The 25236-nt window shown below is 44.1% G+C and overlaps 1 protein-coding gene across 3 annotated transcripts in view; it reads right to left on the reverse strand.

The window, feature by feature from the left end:
* The window catches only part of B4GALNT1 (beta-1,4-N-acetyl-galactosaminyltransferase 1), a 339817-nt gene that overhangs the window by 167805 nt on the left and 146776 nt on the right, over nt 1-25236 (reverse strand). For 2 of the 3 annotated variants that reach the window (XM_069758583.1, XM_069758584.1), the window contains exon 4: nt 20660-20766. The exons of the other annotated variant lie outside the window; for it this stretch is intronic. In XM_069758583.1, coding sequence (XP_069614684.1) covers nt 20660-20766 — 107 coding nt within the window. The remainder of the gene's footprint in view (nt 1-20659; nt 20767-25236) is intronic. 3 annotated transcript variants of the gene reach the window in all.

The following is a 25236-nucleotide window of genomic DNA, read 5'->3' on the forward strand; positions in this document are numbered from 1 at the left end:
TAAGCTGATAGGATGCGGGTTTTATCTTGAAAATCAAGGACTTTGAAAATGACTGGTCTTGGTCTGCCTCCGTCTCCATCTATAAGAAGTCCCAGCCTGTGGGCTCTCTCTACGGCCATTGCACCTGATGGTAGTGAGATGCCAAGAGATTTCGGAAGCCATTCTGAAGTTAGTTTAATCAATTCTGATGAGGGGACAGATTCAGGTATGCCTATGAGCCTCAGATTGTTGTCAAGATCTCAAGTTCTCAAGATCATCCACCTTATCCAGGAGGTCTGAAATGTCTTTTTCTTTATTAGTCAGATTGTCCTTGAGAGCCTTAGTGGAGTCCTCCAAGTCTGAGATTCTCTGTTCTGCTTCTGCTATGCGCCTTCCTTGGGCATTGACTTGTGACAGAATCGAATCTAAAGAGGACTGGAAGGCTGCCAGGCGGTTGTCAATTACAGGCGTCAACCGATCCAAGATGGCATCTGCTATAGATTGTGTGTTCTCATTATTGATCTCCGAAGCCTGTGGAGTTGGAGATGCGCCTGCCTGGATGCGCGTGGAGCTTCTGCCAGCTTTGACATTTTTGCCCATATATTTATCCATAGTGAGATGGGATGAGAGTCTGTTATATTATATAAGGGAGTCAGCGATGTCGTGGTAAGTGTCACATCTAACAGCTAAATTAGAGAGGTGTGTCAATCAGTGCTGCCTTCTTTCTCCTCTCCCCATTACAGCTCCTCTCCCCATTACAGCTACAAACCAGGGATTCAAGCTTCAGGAGGCTAATTTGCATATTCCAGGTGCCTTCTGGGAGAAGCGAAGTCTCCCTAAGCTAGAAGATCGTTGGGTACAGCCGGGACCAGCTGCTTCGAAAGCATCACCAAACCAGGGATTCAAGCTTCAGGAGGCTAATTTGCATATTCCAGGTGCCTTCTGGGAGAAGCGAAGTCTCCCTAAGCTAGAAGATCGTTGGGTACAGCCGGGACCAGCTGCTTCGAAAGCATCACCAAACCAGGGATTCAAGCTTCAGGAGGCTAATTTGCATATTCCAGGTGCCTTCTGGGAGAAGCGAAGTCTCCCTAAGCTAGAAGATCGTTGGGTACAGCCGGGACCAGCTGCTTCGAAAGCATCACCAAACCAGGGATTCAAGCTTCAGGAGGCTAATTTGCATATTCCAGGTGCCTTCTGGGAGAAGCGAAGTCTCCCTAAGCTAGAAGATCGTTGGGTACAGCCGGGACCAGCTGCTTCGAAAGCATCACCAAACCAGGGATTCAAGCTTCAGGAGGCTAATTTGCATATTCCAGGTGCCTTCTGGGAGAAGCGAAGTCTCCCTAAGCTAGAAGATCGTTGGGTACAGCCGGGACCAGCTGCTTCGAAAGCATCACCAAACCAGGGATTCAAGCTTCAGGAGGCTAATTTGCATATTCCAGGTGCCTTCTGGGAGAAGCGAAGTCTCCCTAAGCTAGAAGATCGTTGGGTACAGCCGGGACCAGCTGCTTCGAAAGCATCACCAAACCAGGGATTCAAGCTTCAGGAGGCTAATTTGCATATTCCAGGTGCCTTCTGGGAGAAGCGAAGTCTCCCTAAGCTAGAAGATCGTTGGGTACAGCCGGGACCAGCTGCTTCGAAAGCATCACCAAACCAGGGATTCAAGCTTCAGGAGGCTAATTTGCATATTCCAGGTGCCTTCTGGGAGAAGCGAAGTCTCCCTAAGCTAGAAGATCGTTGGGTACAGCCGGGACCAGCTGCTTCGAAAGCATCACCAAACCAGGGATTCAAGCTTCAGGAGGCTAATTTGCATATTCCAGGTGCCTTCTGGGAGAAGCGAAGTCTCCCTAAGCTAGAAGATCGTTGGGTACAGCCGGGACCAGCTGCTTCGAAAGCATCACCAAACCAGGGATTCAAGCTTCAGGAGGCTAATTTGCATATTCCAGGTGCCTTCTGGGAGAAGCGAAGTCTCCCTAAGCTAGAAGATCGTTGGGTACAGCCGGGACCAGCTGCTTCGAAAGCATCACCAAACCAGGGATTCAAGCTTCAGGAGGCTAATTTGCATATTCCAGGTGCCTTCTGGGAGAAGCGAAGTCTCCCTAAGCTAGAAGATCGTTGGGTACAGCCGGGACCAGCTGCTTCGAAAGCATCACCAAACCAGGGATTCAAGCTTCAGGAGGCTAATTTGCATATTCCAGGTGCCTTCTGGGAGAAGCGAAGTCTCCCTAAGCTAGAAGATCGTTGGGTACAGCCGGGACCAGCTGCTTCGAAAGCATCACCAAACCAGGGATTCAAGCTTCAGGAGGCTAATTTGCATATTCCAGGTGCCTTCTGGGAGAAGCGAAGTCTCCCTAAGCTAGAAGATCGTTGGGTACAGCCGGGACCAGCTGCTTCGAAAGCATCACCAAACCAGGGATTCAAGCTTCAGGAGGCTAATTTGCATATTCCAGGTGCCTTCTGGGAGAAGCGAAGTCTCCCTAAGCTAGAAGATCGTTGGGTACAGCCGGGACCAGCTGCTTCGAAAGCATCACCAAACCAGGGATTCAAGCTTCAGGAGGCTAATTTGCATATTCCAGGTGCCTTCTGGGAGAAGCGAAGTCTCCCTAAGCTAGAAGATCGTTGGGTACAGCCGGGACCAGCTGCTTCGAAAGCATCACCAAACCAGGGATTCAAGCTTCAGGAGGCTAATTTGCATATTCCAGGTGCCTTCTGGGAGAAGCGAAGTCTCCCTAAGCTAGAAGATCGTTGGGTACAGCCGGGACCAGCTGCTTCGAAAGCATCACCAAACCAGGGATTCAAGCTTCAGGAGGCTAATTTGCATATTCCAGGTGCCTTCTGGGAGAAGCGAAGTCTCCCTAAGCTAGAAGATCGTTGGGTACAGCCGGGACCAGCTGCTTCGAAAGCATCACCAAACCAGGGATTCAAGCTTCAGGAGGCTAATTTGCATATTCCAGGTGCCTTCTGGGAGAAGCGAAGTCTCCCTAAGCTAGAAGATCGTTGGGTACAGCCGGGACCAGCTGCTTCGAAAGCATCACCAAACCAGGGATTCAAGCTTCAGGAGGCTAATTTGCATATTCCAGGTGCCTTCTGGGAGAAGCGAAGTCTCCCTAAGCTAGAAGATCGTTGGGTACAGCCGGGACCAGCTGCTTCGAAAGCATCACCAAACCAGGGATTCAAGCTTCAGGAGGCTAATTTGCATATTCCAGGTGCCTTCTGGGAGAAGCGAAGTCTCCCTAAGCTAGAAGATCGTTGGGTACAGCCGGGACCAGCTGCTTCGAAAGCATCACCAAACCAGGGATTCAAGCTTCAGGAGGCTAATTTGCATATTCCAGGTGCCTTCTGGGAGAAGCGAAGTCTCCCTAAGCTAGAAGATCGTTGGGTACAGCCGGGACCAGCTGCTTCGAAAGCATCACCAAACCAGGGATTCAAGCTTCAGGAGGCTAATTTGCATATTCCAGGTGCCTTCTGGGAGAAGCGAAGTCTCCCTAAGCTAGAAGATCGTTGGGTACAGCCGGGACCAGCTGCTTCGAAAGCATCACCAAACCAGGGATTCAAGCTTCAGGAGGCTAATTTGCATATTCCAGGTGCCTTCTGGGAGAAGCGAAGTCTCCCTAAGCTAGAAGATCGTTGGGTACAGCCGGGACCAGCTGCTTCGAAAGCATCACCAAACCAGGGATTCAAGCTTCAGGAGGCTAATTTGCATATTCCAGGTGCCTTCTGGGAGAAGCGAAGTCTCCCTAAGCTAGAAGATCGTTGGGTACAGCCGGGACCAGCTGCTTCGAAAGCATCACCAAACCAGGGATTCAAGCTTCAGGAGGCTAATTTGCATATTCCAGGTGCCTTCTGGGAGAAGCGAAGTCTCCCTAAGCTAGAAGATCGTTGGGTACAGCCGGGACCAGCTGCTTCGAAAGCATCACCAAACCAGGGATTCAAGCTTCAGGAGGCTAATTTGCATATTCCAGGTGCCTTCTGGGAGAAGCGAAGTCTCCCTAAGCTAGAAGATCGTTGGGTACAGCCGGGACCAGCTGCTTCGAAAGCATCACCAAACCAGGGATTCAAGCTTCAGGAGGCTAATTTGCATATTCCAGGTGCCTTCTGGGAGAAGCGAAGTCTCCCTAAGCTAGAAGATCGTTGGGTACAGCCGGGACCAGCTGCTTCGAAAGCATCACCAAACCAGGGATTCAAGCTTCAGGAGGCTAATTTGCATATTCCAGGTGCCTTCTGGGAGAAGCGAAGTCTCCCTAAGCTAGAAGATCGTTGGGTACAGCCGGGACCAGCTGCTTCGAAAGCATCACCAAACCAGGGATTCAAGCTTCAGGAGGCTAATTTGCATATTCCAGGTGCCTTCTGGGAGAAGCGAAGTCTCCCTAAGCTAGAAGATCGTTGGGTACAGCCGGGACCAGCTGCTTCGAAAGCATCACCAAACCAGGGATTCAAGCTTCAGGAGGCTAATTTGCATATTCCAGGTGCCTTCTGGGAGAAGCGAAGTCTCCCTAAGCTAGAAGATCGTTGGGTACAGCCGGGACCAGCTGCTTCGAAAGCATCACCAAACCAGGGATTCAAGCTTCAGGAGGCTAATTTGCATATTCCAGGTGCCTTCTGGGAGAAGCGAAGTCTCCCTAAGCTAGAAGATCGTTGGGTACAGCCGGGACCAGCTGCTTCGAAAGCATCACCAAACCAGGGATTCAAGCTTCAGGAGGCTAATTTGCATATTCCAGGTGCCTTCTGGGAGAAGCGAAGTCTCCCTAAGCTAGAAGATCGTTGGGTACAGCCGGGACCAGCTGCTTCGAAAGCATCACCAAACCAGGGATTCAAGCTTCAGGAGGCTAATTTGCATATTCCAGGTGCCTTCTGGGAGAAGCGAAGTCTCCCTAAGCTAGAAGATCGTTGGGTACAGCCGGGACCAGCTGCTTCGAAAGCATCACCAAACCAGGGATTCAAGCTTCAGGAGGCTAATTTGCATATTCCAGGTGCCTTCTGGGAGAAGCGAAGTCTCCCTAAGCTAGAAGATCGTTGGGTACAGCCGGGACCAGCTGCTTCGAAAGCATCACCAAACCAGGGATTCAAGCTTCAGGAGGCTAATTTGCATATTCCAGGTGCCTTCTGGGAGAAGCGAAGTCTCCCTAAGCTAGAAGATCGTTGGGTACAGCCGGGACCAGCTGCTTCGAAAGCATCACCAAACCAGGGATTCAAGCTTCAGGAGGCTAATTTGCATATTCCAGGTGCCTTCTGGGAGAAGCGAAGTCTCCCTAAGCTAGAAGATCGTTGGGTACAGCCGGGACCAGCTGCTTCGAAAGCATCACCAAACCAGGGATTCAAGCTTCAGGAGGCTAATTTGCATATTCCAGGTGCCTTCTGGGAGAAGCGAAGTCTCCCTAAGCTAGAAGATCGTTGGGTACAGCCGGGACCAGCTGCTTCGAAAGCATCACCAAACCAGGGATTCAAGCTTCAGGAGGCTAATTTGCATATTCCAGGTGCCTTCTGGGAGAAGCGAAGTCTCCCTAAGCTAGAAGATCGTTGGGTACAGCCGGGACCAGCTGCTTCGAAAGCATCACCAAACCAGGGATTCAAGCTTCAGGAGGCTAATTTGCATATTCCAGGTGCCTTCTGGGAGAAGCGAAGTCTCCCTAAGCTAGAAGATCGTTGGGTACAGCCGGGACCAGCTGCTTCGAAAGCATCACCAAACCGCGCGCCGTAATTTTTGCCTGTAGGACATTATTGCAAGAGAGCTTGGCTGAGTAGATTACACAAGAAGGAAAACACACAGCAAGTCAGCAGGATCTAGGAGCAACATGGCAGATGTGACAACCTACATGGTGAGCTGCAGCATGTGCTACATGTTCACAGATCGACCAGAAGAAGAATCCAATTTCACCTGTCAGAAGTGTAGACTAGTGGCCCTTTTAGAAGAAAAGGTGCGGGGTCTGGAAGAAAGAATAGCAACTTTGAAACTCATCAAAGAGAATGAAGACTTTCTAGACAGAACAGAAGCATCTCTACTGGTCACAGAAGGTGCAAAAAGTGTCAGAGAACCTCCAAAAGCAGATGAGTGGAAGCATGTGACCAAAAGAAGCAAGAAGACCATGGAGAAATCACCAACCACACAACTGAAGAACCGATATCAAATCTTTGTAGAGGATGAAGATGGCACACCTAAGAATGAAGCAATACCAGCAAGCAAAAAAGAAAAGGGCACACAGCAACAAGTGACAGCAAAAAGTACAGCCAAGCAGCAACGAAGAGTGGTGGTGGTGGGAGACTCACTACTGAGAGGCACCGAAGCAGCCATCTGCAGACCGGACATAACTGCAAGAGAAGTATGCTGCCTTCCAGGTGCGATGATCAAGGATGTGACCGATAGGATACCAAAGCTCTTCAGCTCCAAGGACGTCCACCCATTTCTTCTGATACATGTTGGCACCAATGACACGGCAAGGAAGGACCTACCGACAATCTGCAAGGACTTTGAAGAGTTGGGGAAGAAAGTAAAGGAACTGGATGCACAGGTAGTTTTTTCTTCTATCCTTCCAGTAGACGGGCATGGCACCAGGAGATGGAACAGGATCCTTGATGCAAACAACTGGCTAAGACGATGGTGCAGACAACAAGGATTTGGATTCCTGGACCACGGTGTGAATTACTGGTATGATGGACTCCTCGCCAGAGACGGACTACACCTCAACAAACCTGGGAAACACACATTCGCCAGAAGACTCGCTACACTCATCAGGAGGGCGTTAAACTAGAAGAAGAGGGGACGGGAAGAAAAACATTAGACTCGAACAAAGACGACCCAGGAAAACATACTCAGAAGGGAGGTAAGAACATTTCTAAAACAATCCACAGTGAGGAGATTGGAACAAAACAAAATCCTCTAAACTGCATGCTCGCAAACGCCAGAAGCCTGACAAACAAGATGGAAGAACTAGAAGCAGAAATATCTACAGGTAACTTTGACATAGTGGGAATAACCGAGACATGGTTAGATGAAAGCTATGACTGGGCAGTTAACTTACAGGGTTACAGTCTGTTTAGAAAGGATCGTAAAAATCGGAGAGGAGGAGGGGTTTGTCTCTATGTAAAGTCTTGTCTAAAGTCCACTTTAAGGGAGGATATTAGCGAAGGGAATGAGGATGTCGAGTCCATATGGGTTGAAATTCATGGAGGGAAAAATGGTAACAAAATTCTCATTGGGGTCTGTTACAAACCCCCAAATATAACAGAAAGCATGGAAAGTCTACTTCTAAAGCAGATAGATGAAGCTGCAACCCATAATGAGGTCCTGGTTATGGGGGACTTTAACTACCCGGATATTAACTGGGAAACAGAAACCTGTGAAACCCATAAAGGCAACAGGTTTCTGCTAATAACCAAGAAAAATTATCTTTCACAATTGGTGCAGAATCCAACCAGAGGAGCAGCACTTTTAGACCTAATACTATCTAATAGACCTGACAGAATAACAAATCTGCAGGTGGTTGGGCATTTAGGAAATAGCGACCACAATATTGTGCAGTTTCACCTGTCTTTCACTAGGGGGACTTGTCAGGGAGTCACAAAAACATTGAACTTTAGGAAGGCAAAGTTTGACCAGCTTAGAGATGCCCTTAATCTGGTAGACTGGGACAATATCCTCAGAAATGAGAATACAGATAATAAATGGGAAATGTTTAAGAACATCCTAAATAGGCAGTGTAAGCGGTTTATACCTTGTGGGAATAAAAGGACTAGAAATAGGAAAAACCCAATGTGGCTAAACAAAGAAGTAAGACAGGCAATTAACAGTAAAAAGAAAGCATTTGCACTACTAAAGCAGGATGGCACCATTGAAGCTCTAAAAAACTATAGGGAGAAAAATACTTTATCTAAAAAACTAATTAAAGCTGCCAAAAAGGAAACAGAGAAGCACATTGCTAAGGAGAGTAAAACTAATCCCAAACTGTTCTTCAACTATATCAATAGTAAAAGAATAAAAACTGAAAATGTAGGCCCCTTAAAAAATAGTGAGGAAAGAATGGTTGTAGATGACGAGGAAAAAGCTAACATATTAAACACCTTCTTCTCCACGGTATTCACGGTGGAAAATGAAATGCTAGGTGAAATCCCAAGAAACAATGAAAACCCTATATTAAGGGTCACCAATCTAACCCAAGAAGAGGTGCGAAACCGGCTAAATAAGATTAAAATAGATAAATCTCCGGGTCCGGATGGCATACACCCACGAGTACTAAGAGAACTAAGTAATGTAATAGATAAACCATTATTTCTTATTTTTAGTGACTCTATAGCGACAGGGTCTGTTCCGCAGGACTGGCGCATAGCAAATGTGGTGCCAATATTCAAAAAGGGCTCTAAAAGTGAACCTGGAAATTATAGGCCAGTAAGTCTAACCTCTATTGTTGGTAAAATATTTGAAGGGTTTCTGAGGGATGTTATTCTGGATTATCTCAATGAGAATAACTGTTTAACTCCATATCAGCATGGGTTTATGAGAAATCGCTCCTGTCAAACCAATCTAATCAGTTTTTATGAAGAGGTAAGCTATAGACTGGACCACGGTGAGTCATTGGACGTGGTATATCTCGATTTTTCCAAAGCGTTTGATACCGTGCCGCACAAGAGGTTGGTACACAAAATGAGAATGCTTGGTCTGGGGGAAAATGTGTGTAAATGGGTTAGTAACTGGCTTAGTGATAGAAAGCAGAGGGTGGTTATAAATGGTATAGTCTCTAACTGGGTCGCTGTGACCATTGGGTACCGCAGGGGTCAGTATTGGGACCTGTTCTCTTCAACATATTCATTAATGATCTGGTAGAAGGTTTACACAGTAAAATATCGATATTTGCAGATGATACAAAACTATGTAAAGCAGTTAATACAAGAGAAGATAGTATTCTGCTACAGATGGATCTGGATAAGTTGGAAACTTGGGCTGAAAGGTGGCAGATGAGGTTTAACAATGATAAATGTAAGGTTATACACATGGGAAGAGGGAATCAATATCACCATTACACACTGAACGGGAAACCACTGGGTAAATCTGACAGGGAGAAGGACTTGGGGATCCTAGTTAATGATAAACTTACCTGGAGCAGCCAGTGCCAGGCAGCAGCTGCCAAGGCAAACAGGATCATGGGGTGCATTAAAAGAGGTCTGGATACACATGATGAGAGCATTATACTGCCTCTGTACAAATCCCTAGTTAGACCGCACATGGAGTACTGTGTCCAGTTTTGGGCACCGGTGCTCAGGAAGGATATAATGGAACTAGAGAGAGTACAAAGGAGGGCAACAAAATTAATAAAGGGGATGGGAGAACTACAATACCCAGATAGATTAGCGAAATTAGGATTATTTAGTCTAGAAAAAAGACGACTGAGGGGCGATCTAATAACCATGTATAAGTATATAAGGGGACAATACAAATATCTCGCTGAGGATCTGTTTATACCAAGGAAGGTGACGGGCACAAGGGGGCATTCTTTGCGTCTGGAGGAGAGAAGGTTTTTCCACCAACATAGAAGAGGATTCTTTACTGTTAGGGCAGTGAGAATCTGGAATTGCTTGCCTGAGGAGGTGGTGATGGCGAACTCAGTCGAGGGGTTCAAGAGAGGCCTGGATGTCTTCCTGGAGCAGAACAATATTGTATCATACAATTATTAGGTTCTGTAGAAGGACGTAGATCTGGGTATTTATTATGATGGAATATAGGCTGAACTGGATGGACAAATGTCTTTTTTCGGCCTTACTAACTATGTTACTATGTTACTATGTTACTCGTAAGTGCTTTGTGTGATCCCCTTTATCCCAGACAGTGGCAATCCTGCAGCCTGTATATAGACACAGTCTTGGTCAGGAGGGATGTGCTGGCGCCTAGCCTTCCGAGCTGCAGCGCGGTAAACTGTCCCAGAGCCCGACACGTGAGCCTGCAAAATGGCGCCGGTCTGACTCCGCCTCCTGCCTTCCCCTCTCCTGCACCGCTCTTACCGCTGATCCGGCCGGGGGAATCCCTCAGTCTCGTCGGAGCTGCTCACCGATGTGCCGCACCTGGCCGGTAAGCTAAGTGGGAGCTTGGCGGGTGTACCTCCGTGCTTTCCTCCGCCGTCGATGATTCCCGCTATGGAGGCTCCGCTGTGCGCAGCTTTAACTTCGGCGCTGCTTGCACCCTGTGTCTCCGGGGCAGCCGGAGAGCTGGGTCAATGCCACCGACCCTTGTCCGGACCTTATCCTGGCGCTGGGTTTGATTGGTGTCGGGATTTTCACCTCATAAGGGGCCCGCAATCCAGAAGCTCAACTAAAAGGCGGCCATCCCAAGGCTCCGCCTCCCGGAAGATCCACCACAATGAATTTTAAACAAAACAATTCAGATGCAGTTGAAGTTCAGACTTTCAGCTTTCATTTGAGGGTATCCACATTAAAATTGGATGAAGGGTTTAGGAGTTTCAGCTCCTTAACGTGTGCCACCCTGTTTTTAAAGGGACCAAAAGTAATTGGACAGATTCAATAATTTTAAATAAAATGTTCATTTTTAGTACTTGGTTGAAAACCCTTTGTTGGCAATGACTGCCCGAAGTCTTGAACTCATGGACATCACCAGACACTGTTTCTTCCTTTTTGATGCTCTGCCAGGCCTTCACTGCGGTGGTTTTCAGTTGATGTTTGTTTGTGGGCCTTTCTGTCTGAAATTTAGTGTTTAACAAGTGAAATGCATGCTCAATTGTGTTGAGATCAGGTGACTGACTTGGCCATTCCAAGAATATTCCACTTCTTTGCTTTACTAAACTCCTGGGTTGATTTGGCTTTATGTTTTGTCCATCTGTAGTATGAAACGATGACCAATCAGTTTGGCTGCATTTGGCTGGATCTGTGCACACAGTATGGTTCTGAATACCTCAGAATTCATTTAGCTGCTTCATTTGATGGTATCCACATTAAAATTGGATGAAGGGTTTAGGAGTTTTAGCTCCTTAACATGTGCCACCCTGTTTTTAAAAGGGACCAAAAGTAATTGGACAATCCGAGAAATTGCTTCAATATTAGGAGTAGCAAAATCTACAGTTTGGTACATCCTGAGAAAGAAAGCAAGCACTGGTGAACTCATCAATGCAAAAAGACCTGGGCGACCACAGAAGACAACAGTGGTGGATGATTGCAGAATAATCTCCATGGTGAAGAGAAACAACACTCTCCAGGAGGTCGGCGTATCAATATCCAAATCTACCATAAAGAGAAGACTGCATGAAAGTAAATACAGAGGGTTCACTGCACGGTGCAAGCCACTCATAAGCATCAAGAATAAAAAGGCTAGACTGGACTTTGCTAAAAAAACATCTAAAAAAGCCAGCACAGTTCTGGAAGAACATTCTTTGGACAGATGAAACCAAGATCAACCACTACCAGAATGATGGAAAGAGAAAAGTATGACGAAGACGTGGTACAGCTCATGATCCAAAGCATACCACATCATCTATAAAACACGGCGGAGGCAGTGTGATGGCTTGGGCATGCATGGCTGCCAGTGGCACTGGGTCACTAGTGTTTATGATGATGTGACACAGGACAGAAGCAGCGGAATGAATTATGAGGAATTCAGAGCCATACTGTGTGCTCAGATCCAGCCAAATGCAGCCAAACTGATTGGTTGTCGTTTCATACTACAGATGGACAATGACCCAAAACATAAAGCCAAAGCAACACAGGAGTTTATTAAAGCAAAGAAGTGGAATATTTTGGAATGGCCAAGTCAGTCACCTGATCTCAACCCAATTGAACATGCATTTCACTTGTTAAAGACTAAACTTCAGACAGAAAGGCCCACAAACAAACAGCAACTGAAAACCACCACAGTGAAGGTCTGGCAGAGCATCAAAAAGGAGGAAACACAGCGTATGGTGATGTCCATGAACATTTAATTTAAAAATTATTGAATCTGTCCAGTTACTTTTGGTCCTTTTAAAAACAGGGTGGCACATGTTAAGGAGCTGAAACTCCTAAACCCTTCATCCAATTTTAATGTGGATACCATCATATGAAAGCTGAAAGTCTGAACTTCAACTGCACCGAAATTGTTTTGTTTAAAATTCATTGTGGTAATGTCTATAACCAAAATTAGAAAAATGTTGTCTCTGTCCAAATATATATGGACCTAACTGTACTCACCCTCCGCCGCCTTTCTCGCTCCTCGCCACGCTCCTGGGACCGCTCCATTGCAAGCGGCAGCTTCCGTCCTGTCCCAGGGCTGGTGTGCAGCAAGGATCTGTCGTGATGTCACGGTCATGTGACCGCAACGTCATCATAGGTCCTGCTCACACCAGCCCTGGGACGGGATGGAAGCTGCTGCTGGCAATGTAGCGGTCCCGGGAGCGTGGCGAGTAGCGGGAAAGGCGGCGGATGGTGAGTATAGCAGGACTTCAACAGGCTATAGGTGAGTATATGTTTATTTTTTTTTTTAAGTCTCTATACTACGTGGCTCTGTGCTGACCAATATACTACGTGACTGGGCAATATACTTCGTGGCTGGGCAATATACTACGTCACTGGGCAGTATACTACGTGACTGGGCAATATACTACGTGACTGGGCAATATACTACGTGGCTGGGCAATATACTATGTCACTGGGCAGTATACTACGTGACTGGGCAATATACCGTACTACGTGGCTGGGCAATATACTACGTGGCTGGGCAATATACTACGTGGCTGGGCAATATACTACGTGGCTGGGCAATATACTACGTGGCTGGGCAATATACTACGTGGCTGGGCAATATACTACGTGGACATGCATATTCTAGAATACCCGATGCGTTAGAATCGGGCCACCATCTAGTAACCAAATAAACTGAAACCATCACGCTAAAGAGCATGAGAAAGAGGCATAGAAAACACAGGCTTAAAACCTACATCTAATATAATACATAGATAAATATATAGGGAAGGGCACATCCGAACAGTACATTTTCGGGGTCCATACTCGACACCTATTGAACGTGCTCGGACCCCAAACATGGACTTCTCCTGGACATCTGTGTTACAATTTGGGTTAGGCAGCCTGAACAAAGTTTGTTGAAAGGCTGCAGCCACCCAATTAATAAGCTTTGACTGCGTGCATACTTATAGCCCCATCACCGTCAATGTCAAGTATTGGCAGGGCTGTGATTGACCAGGGGCACAGTGTTAAAAAAATAAATAAAAAAAGGCTTGCAGTCTGCAGCCCTCAACTGTCAAAGCCCGGAGGCCCAGCATATCCATTGCTGCGATGCGGTGACCTCCGGGAAATTGACCGCCTGGGACGGTGCATGCACAGATTGAGATCTCGGCAACGACATCTCGTCCCAAGATCTCGAGAGACAAGAACCTGCCACACCAGCCTGTGATCATCGCGCAGCATTGTCAGACCGGGACCGCTGCAGAATTGCCCGACTCCTGCTGCCGCCACAGGATTTGTAAGTATATTCTGACTATAAGAAGCACCCCCATTTTCCCCAAAAAAATTTTAGGGAAAAAAGTGCATCTTATAGCCTGAAAAATCTGGTGTGTCCAACATACTTTAAGGTCTCAAGTAAATGTTTTATTAGTTAATGCGAATATTTCACTATATTGTCATCTATGTATTATATTAGACACAAGTTTTAAGTCTGTGTTTTCTATGCCCAATACAATACAATACAATACCCAGATAGATTAGCGAAATTAGGATTATTTAGTCTAGAAAAAAGACGACTGAGGGGCGATCTAATAACCATGTATAAGTATATAAGGGGACAATACAAATATCTCGCTGAGGATCTGTTTATACCAAGGAAGGTGACGGGCACAAGGGGGCATTCTTTGCGTCTGGAGGAGAGAAGGTTTTTCCACCAACATAGAAGAGGATTCTTTACTGTTAGGGCAGTGAGAATCTGGAATTGCTTGCCTGAGGAGTTGGTGATGGCGAACTCAGTCGAGGGGTTCAAGAGAGGCCTGGATGTCTTCCTGGAGCAGAACAATATTGTATCATACAATTAGGTTCTGTAGAAGGACGTAGATCTGGGGATTTATTATGATGGAATATAGGCTGAACTGGATGGACAAATGTCTTTTTTCGGCCTTACTAACTATGTTACTATGCCTCTTCCTTTAGCTTTTTAGCTCAATACTTTCAGTTTATTTACTGTGAACTTTGTTAGACACATTGATCCTTTCCAGTTACCAGACATAGATCTAAAAGTTCTGTGAAGATACAGCTAATGTTAGTAAACTGCAAATTTACATTATCATTTAGATACGGAATAAAATCTGGCCGCTACGTGATCCTACCAAACAATAAATATGTTGTCCACATAGCAGTCATTTCGAGCAATGGCAAAATTATAGACGTGTTGGGCCCATCCATTTCTTGACTGCTATTTCCTATGCAGAAAGCCAGTGCAATGAAACATATAGCATGTATCATGGGGGATTTTAAAGTGGGTATATATGGTGGATACTGTCAGGAGTACAACAGTGGGCACAAACACAGCATGTACCTAGTCTAAATGATTCCAGTTTTCAGTGCTGTTTTAACCAAGTTTCTTAAAGGGACAAATTTTACTACAAGAGCTTTTCTGCATTTACGTTCAGAAAAAACCTTCAACAGAAGTGTGAATTAATTGTGGTGAATTAGAGCTGTCTGTGAATTCGGCCCAACTAATGGCACTGTACATGAAGTATTGCACTACATGATTTCTTACACATCTGAAAACGGGTAAAGAGTTAACTGGCTCTACAATGATGATTCACACTGTTCAGTCTCTTTTTTTTTTACGTTTCTACAGTATGAGATCATTAGGCGTGCCTGGAATATTAGTACAGTACACAAATGCCTGTTTACCTACATCTCATAGTATGTATAGAAGGATAAATGATTCTACTCCTTCACTCCTCAACACCGAAATTGCAAAATCAAAACAGGAAAGTCATGAAAATGATATGCAAATAATAAAAAAAATTTCAAAACATCTCGATTTTATTCAATATACTCGCACTTACACGCCTTGGCTGTTATCGATGAGGTTACTAATGGCTGTCTGAGCAGTGTTCTGCCACTCTGACTGCACTTGGTTGCGCTCTGTACTTTATAATAGAAGTCAATGGGAAGGATCAAAAAACATCCGGAAGATGCCTATGAGTATTTATCAGTGTTTTACTATTGTTTTTGCTTAATTGTTTCTTAATTGATAAACCCCAAGAAAAAAAAAACAAAATGAGCATATAGGCTGTAGTAAGGAAATAGTAATAGTACAAGTTCAGTGGCTCGCAAAAGTATTCACCCCCTTCGCTTTTTACCTATTTTGTCACATTACAACCTGTGTTTAAATATTTTTGTAATCCGATTTGTGTGTGATGCATCACCCCAAAATAGTCTAAGCTGGTGAAGAGAGAAACATATAGGCATAAATTCAATTTATAGGATCAAATAACTAAAAATTGGCATGTGCATATGTATTCAACATTTTGCTATGAATCCCCTAAAAAATTCTGGTGCAGGCAATGCACTTCATAAGGAAGTCCATCTGTGTGCATTGTAAGTGTCACCTGGTCTGTCAGTATATACACACCGTATCTGAAAGGCCACAGAGGCTGCAACACCATTAACAAGAGTCACCACTAACCAAACACCATCATGAAGACCAAGGAGATCTCCAAACAAGTCAGGGACAAAGTTGTTGAGAAGTACAAGTCAGGGTTGAATTATAAAACAAATATCCCAATCTTTGATGATCCCTCTGAGCACCATCAAATCCATTACCATCAAATGGAAAGAACATGTTACCACAATAAACCTGCCAAGAGAGGGCCACCCACCGAAACATTAAGGCCGGCTTCATACTTGCGAGTTTTACGGACGTAAGAGCGCAGAAACTACGTCCGTAAAACTCGCAAAACATACGGCACAATTATTCTCTATGCCCCTGCTCCTATCTGCCGTATTAAACTGATCAGTATTATACGGCTTTCTACGGCCGTAGAAAATCGCAGCATGCTGCGTTTGTCACCGTATTGCGCAAATTAAACGTCAATGAAAGTCTATGGAAGCCCCAAAAATACGGATCACACACGGACCAGCAGTGTGACTTGCGAGAAATACGCAGCGGTGTTAGAGAGAAAAGCCGGCAATTCATTGCGGTGTACAGTAAAATCACACTGACAGCTTACAATAGAATAGGTAGAATAAATGTGTACACATAGAATAGGTATATATATATATATATATATATATATATATATATATATATATATATATGTCAGTGAGACACATATATGTATATATATTAATATTTCTACCAGCGCTAGACAGCTTTAAAACCGGTAATTCAATTACCGGCTTTTGCTTTCTCCTTCCTAAACCCGACATGATATGAGGCATGGTTTACATACAGTAAACCATCTCATATCACCATTTTTTTTTGCATATTCCACACTACTAATGTTAGTAGTGTGTCTATGCAAAATTTGGCCGTTCTAGCTAGTAAATTAAGGGGTTAAATGGTGGAAAAAATTGGCGTGGGCTCCCGCACAATTTTCTCCGCCAGAGTAGTAAAGCCAGTGACTGAGGGCAGATATTAATAGCCTGGAGAGGGTCCATGGTTATTGCCCCCCCCCCCCCCCCTGGCTAAAAACACCTGCCCCCAGCCACCCCAGAAAAGGCACATCTGGAAGATGCGCCTATTCTGGCACTTGGCCACTCTTTTCCCATTCCCGTGTAGCGGTGGGATATGGGGTAATGAAGGGATAATGTCACCTTGCTATTGTAAGGTGACATTAAGCCAGGTTAATAATGGAGAGGCGTCAATTATGACACCTATCCATTATTAATCCAATACTAGTAAAGGGTTAAAAAAATATACAAACACAATATTAAACATTATTTTAATGAAATAAAAACAAAGGTTGTTTTAATATTTTATTGAACGCCCAATCCAATCACTGAAGACCCTCGTTCTGTAACAAAAAAACATAATAAACCAACAATATCCTTACCTTCCGCAGATCTGTAAAGTCCAACGATGTAAATCCATCTGAAGAGGTTAAAATATTTTGCAGCCACGAGCTTTGCTAATGCAACATTGCTCATGTCTGCAAAACCCCAGAGAATGTAGGTAAAGTAGGTCATTGACCTATATTTACCTGCATTTGCGGTGAGGCGCCCTCTGCTGGTTGTTCCTAGATCGTGGGAACTTTCCTAGAAAGCTCCCTGGCTCGAGTTCATATGAGGACAACCAGCAGAGGGCGCCCTCTTATGATCTCGAGCCAGGGAGCTTTCTAGGAAAGTTCCCACGATCTAGGAACAGCCAGCAGAGGGCGCCTCACCGCAAATGCAGGTAAATATAGGTCAATGACCTACTTTACCTACATTCTCCGGGGTTTTGCAGACATGAGCAATGTTGCATTAGCAAAGCTCGTGGCTGCAAAATATTTTAACCTCTTCAGATGGATTTACATCGTTGGACTTTACAGATCTGCGGAAGGTATGGATATTGTTGGTTTATTATGGTTTTTTTGTTACAGAACGAGGGTCTTCAGTGATTGGATTGGGCGTTCAATAAAATATTAAAACAACCTTTGTTTTTATTTCATTAAAATAATGTTTAATATTGTGTTTGTGTATTTTTTAACCCTTTACTAGTATTGGATTAATAATGGATAGGTGTCATAATTGACGCCTCTCCATTATTAATTTGGCTTAATGTCACCTTACAATAGCAAGGTGACATTAACCCTTCATTACCCCATATCCCACCGCTACACGGGAATGGGAAGAGAGTGGCCAAGTGCCAGAATAGGCGCATCTTCCAGATGTGCCTTTTCTGGAGTGGCTGGGGGCAGATGTTTTTAGCCAGGGGGGGGGGCCAATAACCATGGACCCTCTCCAGGCTATTAATATCTGCCCTCAGTCACTGGCTTTACTACTCTGGTGGAGAAAATTGTGCGGGAGCCCACGCCAATTTTTTCCTCCATTTAACCCCTTAATTTACTAGCTAGAACGGCCAAATTTTGCATAGACACACTACTGACATTAGTAGTGTGGAATATGCAAAAAAATGGTGATATGAGATGGTTTACTGTATGTAAACCATGTCTCATATCATGTCGGGTTTAGGAAGGAGAAAGCAAAAGCCGGTAATTGAATTACCGGCTTTCTGCTATATCGCGCTGGATGAAATATTAATATATATACATATACAGTGGGGCAAAAAAGTATTTAGTCAGTCAGCAATAGTGCAAGTTCCACCACTTAAAAAGATGAGAGGCGTCTGTAATTTACATCATAGGTAGACCTCAACTATGGGAGACAAACTGAGAAAAAAAATCCAGAAAATCACATTGTCTGTTTTTTTAACATTTTATTTGCATATTATGGTGGAAAATAAGTATTTGGTCAGAAACAAAATTTCATCTCAATACTTTGTAATATATCCTTTGTTGGCAATGACAGAGGTCAAACGTTTTCTGTAAGTCTTCACAAGGTTGCCACACACTGTTGTTGGTATGTTGACCCATTCCTCCATGCAGATCTCCTCTAGAGCAGTGATGTTTTTGGCTTTTCGATTGGCAACACGGACTTTCAACTCCCTCCAAAGGTTTTCTATAGGGTTGAGATCTGGAGACTGGCTAGGCCACTCCAGGACCTTGAAATGCTTCTTACGAAACCACTCCTTCGTTGCCCTGGCGGTGTGCTTTGGATCATTGTCATGTTGAAAGACCCAGCCACGTTTCATCTTCAATGCCCTTGCTGATGGAAGGAGGTTTGCACTCAAAATCTCACGATACATGGCCCCATTCATTCTTTCATGTACCCGGATCAGTCGTCCTGGCCCCTTTGCAGAGAAACAGCCCCAAAGCATGATGTTTCCACCACCATGCTTTACAGTAGGTATCGTGTTTGATGCATGCAACTCAGTATTCTTTTTCCTCCAAACATGACAAGTTGTGTTTCTACCAAACAGTTCCAGTTTGGTTTCATCAGACCATAGGACATTCTCCCAAAACTCCTCTGGATCATCCAAATGCTCTCTAGCAAACTTCAGACGGGCCCGGACATGTACTGGCTTAAGCAGTGGGACACGTCTGGCACTGCAGGATCTGAGTCCATGGTGGCGTAGTGTGTTACTTATGGTAGGCCTTGTTACATTGGTCCCAGCTCTCTGCAGTTCATTCACTAGGTCCCCCCGCGTGGTTCTGGGATTTTTGCTCACCGTTCTTGTGATCATTCTGACCCCACGGGGTGGGATTTTGCGTGGAGCCCCAGATCGAGGGAGATTATCAGTGGTCTTGTATGTCTTCCATTTTCTAATTATTGCTCCCACTGTTGATTTCTTCACTCCAAGCTGGTTGGCTATTGCAGATTCAGTCTTCCCAGCCTGGTGCAGGGCTACAATTTTGTTTCTGGTGTCCTTTGACAGCTCTTTGGTCTTCACCATAGTGGAGTTTGGAGTCAGACTGTTTGAGGGTGTGCACAGGTGTCTTTTTATACTGATAACAAGTTTAAACAGGTGCCATTACTACAGGTAATGAGTGGAGGAAAGAGGAGACTCTTAAAGAAGAAGTTACAGGTCTGTGAGAGCCAGAAATCTTGATTGTTTGTTTCTGACCAAATACTTATTTTCCACCATAATATGCAAATAAAATGATAAAAAAACAGACAATGTGATTTTCTGGATTTTTTTTCCTCAATTTGTCTCCCATAGTTGAGGTCTACCTATGATGTAAATTACAGACGCCTCTCATCTTTTTAAGTGGTAGAACTTGCACTATTGCTGACTGACTAAATACTTTTTTGCCCCACTGTATGTGTCTACTGACATATATATATATATATATATATATATATATAGACAGTATATATATATATATATATATATAATTTTTTTTAACACATGGATCCCTTGTATATCCGTATGTCGGTTTTGCAAGCCTGCGATAAAAACACGCAGTACGGATGACATACGGATTACATACGGAGGATGCCATGTGCAAAAAACGCTGAAACACCCTGCCTACGGAGGAGCTACGGACCACTATTTTCGGGACTTTTCAGCGTATTACGGCCGTAATATACGGACCGTATTTTCATACGCTGAGTGTGAAGCCGGCCTAAGGCTATGTGCACACGTATTCTAGGTCCACTGCGGATTTTTCTGCAGCGGATTTGATAAATCCGTAGTGGAAAACCGCTACGGATTTATCGCGGTTTTACCACTGATTTACCGCGGTTTTTCTGCGGTTTTCACTGAGGTTTTACAACTGCGGTTTTCCATAGGGGCAGCTGTAAAACTGCTGCGGAATCCGCAGAAAGAAGTGACATGCTGCGGATTGTAAACGGCTGCGTTTCCGCGTGTTTTTTTCCGCAGCATGTGCACAGCGTTTTTGGTTTCCCATAAGTTTACATTGTACTGTAAACTCATGGGAAACTGCTGCGGACCCGCAGCTGCAGAAACGCTGCGGATCCGCAGCAAAATCCGCATCGTGTGCACATAGCCTGAAAATGCCAATAAAAAAGACACCCAAAAACTATATGAAAAATATAAAGCAAAACCCTAAAAAAAAGACTCTTCAGGAATAAAAGTCTGTATTTCCTCTTGCAAATCTCTGTGAGTTCCTCCATTCTAGATACACTTTGTGTGCACATAGCCTTAAAGAACAGAAAAACTGCCACACACCTGGTATAAGAATTGTCTTTAGTGGACGGACTTCCACCCCTTGAAAAGGGTACTGCAATGGAGAATTTGCTTGTGCAATAATAATCTTGTCTGCTGGACTATATGACCTGTTGGAGGAAATGGAAGAAAAGTGTTGACACATTAGGGAAATCTCATATATAGTAAGGTTTGTTTTGCAATGAACACTGCAGCCAGGTGTTAGCTGGAAGCCAGTAATGAAATACAAAACACACTACCTACAATACTTTTTATTTCTTGTGTTTGTCTTCACTTTGTGTGAATAGTTTGAGCCCATGGGTTTTTTCCATTGTGTTTTCCATATTTGAAAAATGCCTTCGAAAAAGCATGGTAAAAAAATAGCTTTAAAAAAATCACTCAAAAGGCATGAAGTGGAAATTTTTCAAGCTAACAAAATAGAATTTGTAAAAATAGTTTGAAGGTAGGCCTATGCTAAGTTCACTTCTTACATGTATTGATGAATGAATTTCTGCAAAGGAAATATTACCAACGTTCTGCATGTAGGTTTGAGTCATTAAAGGGAATCTGTCACCATGAAAATGCAGTGCAATCTGCAGGCACCAAGTGATAGAACGGTAGGAGCTGAGCAGATTGATAGTTTTGTGGGAAAAGATTCAGTATAACCTGTGTTTTTATCAATTAGGCTATGTGCGCACGTTGTGGATTTGCTTGTGTAAAATTCTGCTCGGTATCTGCCTCTCTTGGCAGAAAAATGCAGTTGAAAATCTGCTCTGTTTTGATGCGGATTTTATGCAAATTTTCATGCGTTTTTGTAAATCCATAGAGCTAAATAAAGATATTTTATTAAAAAAAAGAATTGTGATGTCATTTCCTTGTTCAACCTCTTCAGCCAGATACCCTCATTAATCTAATATATAAAGCTGAATGTGTGTGTGTATGTGTGTGTGTGTGTGTGTGTATGTATGTCCGGGATTGGCATCTGCACCGTCGCAGCTACAGCCACAAAATTTTGCACAGTCACACGTCTGGACCCCGAGAGCGTCATAGGCTATGTTGTGAGGCGAAATTTTAACCCTGCGCGTTCCAATTCAGCAAACAATTTTGCCCCTATCTACATAATGGGGAAAAAAGTGAAAGGAAAAGTGTTGGAGGCGTCGCAGCTACAGCCACAAAATTTTGCACAGTCACATGTCTGGACCCTGAGAGCGTCATAGGCTATGTTGTGAGGTGAAATTTTAACCCCGTGCTTTCCAATTCACCAAACAATTTTGCCCCTATTTTACATAATGGGGAAAAAGTGAAAGGAAAAGTGTTGGAGGCGTCGCAGCTACAGCCACAAAATTTTGCACAGTCACACGTCTGGACCCCGAGAGCGTCATAGGCTATGTTGTGAGGTGAAATTTTAACCCCGCGCTTTCCAATTCACCAAACAATTTTGCCCCTATCTACATAATGGGAAAAAATGAAAGGAAAAGTGTAGGAGGCAAATTGACAGCTGCCAGATGTGAACAAGGGGGACTTAAAGAATGAGAGCGATGGCGCCAAAGAGTATATACCGTACAGTTGCTAAGGTGGGGCCCCGACATGGGATACTCACCACACACGGGGATATGAACACACACACAAAATGCGCCACACACTACCATGTGCTTGAACACATATTACCCTCAGCACACATTTCACCACAAATACACCAACCTCGCCACATAAAAGTCAAAACACAAAAGTCGCCGCTCAAAACTCACCACGCGCAGAACTCGCCACATGCAAAAGCTAGGCTCTTGCAAAACTCGCCACAAGTGCAAAACTCACCTCATGGAAAACTCGCCACACGCAAAACTTGTACAAGCGGAAAAATTGCCACATGCACAAAAGTTGCAACACATGCAAAAGTTGCCTCACACAAAACTTGCACATACTCAAAAGGCACCACACATAAAACTCGCCACACGCAAAACTCGCCATGCGCAAAACTTGCTGCACACAACTTGCTACACTAACCTGTCACATGCAACTCGACACACAAAAAGTTGCTACACGCATGTTGCCACACAAAACTCATCTCACAAAAGTCGTTACATGCATGTCGCCACACGCAACTCAACACACACAACTTGACAAACGAAACTCGCCCTAAAACACACACAAGTCTGGTAATATCCTTCAAAAATAAAAATCTGATTAATAAGCAGACAAACTACAACAAATGTACCATATAGGAAATACGGCAGCTGTCAGTCACATGACCTGTCTATTATGTGTATGTGTGAGCTAATATATACTGCCAGGGGGAGGGCTTCCTGTTGGCTGGGGATTTATCAGGCTGCCAATTTAGCTTACAAATACTGAGGTAAAAATACTGAGCAAATAACGTGTGAACAAGGTCTAATACAGGAGGAGATGACATACAGATATATACTATATACAGGAGAGATGACACACAGGTATATACTATATAGAGGAGATGACATACAGGTACATATATATACAGGAGGAGATGACATACAGGTATATACTATATACAGGAGGATATGACACACAGGTATATACAAAATACAGGAGCAGATGACCTACAGGTATATACTATATACAGGAGGAGATGACATACAGGTATATGCTATATATAGAAGATGACATGCAGGTATATACTATATACAGGAGGAGATGACACACAGATACAGTGGGGCAAAAAAGTATTTAGTCAGTCAGCAATAGTGCAAGTTCCACCACTTAAAAAGATGAGAGTTGTCTGTAATTTACATCATAGGTAGACCTCAACTATGGGAGACAAACTGAGAAAAAAAATCCAGAAAATCACATTGTCTGTTTTTTTATCATTTTTTTTTGCATATTATGGTGGAAAATAAGTATTTGGTCAGAAACAAACAATCAAGATTTCTGGCTCTCACAGACCTGTAACTTCTTCTTTAAGAGTCTCCTCTTTCCTCCACTCATTACCTGTAGTAATGGCACCTGTTTAAACTTGTTATCAGTATAAAAAGACACCTGTGCACACCCTCAAACAGTCTGACTCCAAACTCCACTATGGTGAAGACCAAAGAGCTGTCAAAGGACACCAGAAACAAAATTGTAGCCCTGCACCAGGCTGGGAAGACTGAATCTGCAATAGCCAACCAGCTTGGAGTGAAGAAATCAACAGTGGGAGCAATAATTAGAAAATGGAAGACATACAAGACCACTGATAATCTCCCTCGATCTGGGGCTCCACGCAAAATCCCACCCCGTGGGGTCAGAATGATCACAAGAACGGTGAGCAAAAATCCCAGAACCACGCGGGGGGACCTAGTGAATGAACTGCAGAGAGCTGGGACCAATGTAACAAGGCCTACCATAAGTAACACACTACGCCACCATGGACTCAGATCCTGCAGTGCCAGACGTGTCCCACTGCTTAAGTCAGTACATGTCCGGGCCCGTCTGAAGTTTGCTAGAGAGCATTTGGATGATCCAGAGGAGTTTTGGGAGAATGTCCTATGGTCTGATGAAACCAAACTGGAACTGTTTGGTAGAAACACAACTTGTCGTGTTTGGAGGAAAAAGAATACTGAGTTGCATCCATCAAACACCATACCTACTGTAAAGCATGGTGGTGGAAACATCATGCTTTGGGGCTGTTTATCTGCAAAGGGGCCAGGACGACTGATCCGAGTACATGAAAGAATGAATGGGGCCACGTATCGTGAGATTTTGAGTGCAAACCTCCTTCCATCAGCAAGGGCATTGAAGATGAAACGTGGCTGGGTCTTTCAACATGACAATGATCCAAAGCACACCGCCAGAGCAACGAAGGAGTGGCTTCGTAAGAAGCATTTCAAGGTCCTGGAGTGGCCTAGCCAGTCTCCAGATCGCAACCCTATAGAAAACCTTTGGAGGGAGTTGAAAGTCCGTGTTGCCAAGCGAAAAGCCAAAAACATCACTGCTCTAGAGGAGATCTGCATGGAGGAATGGGCCAACATACCAACAACAGTGTGTGGCAACCTTGTGAAGACTTACAGAAAACGTTTGACCTCTGTCATTGCCAACAAAGGATATATTACAAAGTATTGAGATGAAATTTTGTTTCTGACCAAATACTTATTTTCCACCATAATATGCAAATAAAATGTTAAAAAAACAGACAATGTAATTTTCTGGATTTTTTTTTCTCAGTTTGTCTCCCATAGTTGAGGTCTACCTATGATGTAAATTACAGACGTCTCTCATCTTTTTAAGTGATGGAACTTGCACTATTGCTGACTGACTAAATACTTTTTTGCCCCACTGTATATACTATATACAGGGGAGATGACACACAGGTATATACTATATACAGGAGGAGATGACATTCAGGTATATACTATATATAGGGGAGATGACACACAGCAGGTACATACTATATACAGGGGAGATGACATACAGGTATATACTATATACAGGAGATGACATACAGATGTATACTATATATAAGGGAGATGACAAACATGTATATACTGAGGTGATGAGGTGAAAATGAGAGGTGTGAGGTGAAAATGAAAAGGTGTGAGTGCAAAATGAGAGGAGTGAGGAAAAATAGTGGAGTGATCAGAAAATGACAGATG

The sequence above is a fragment of the Ranitomeya imitator genome, chromosome 3 (assembly GCF_032444005.1).
Source record: "Ranitomeya imitator isolate aRanImi1 chromosome 3, aRanImi1.pri, whole genome shotgun sequence".
Taxonomy (NCBI): domain Eukaryota; kingdom Metazoa; phylum Chordata; class Amphibia; order Anura; family Dendrobatidae; genus Ranitomeya; species Ranitomeya imitator.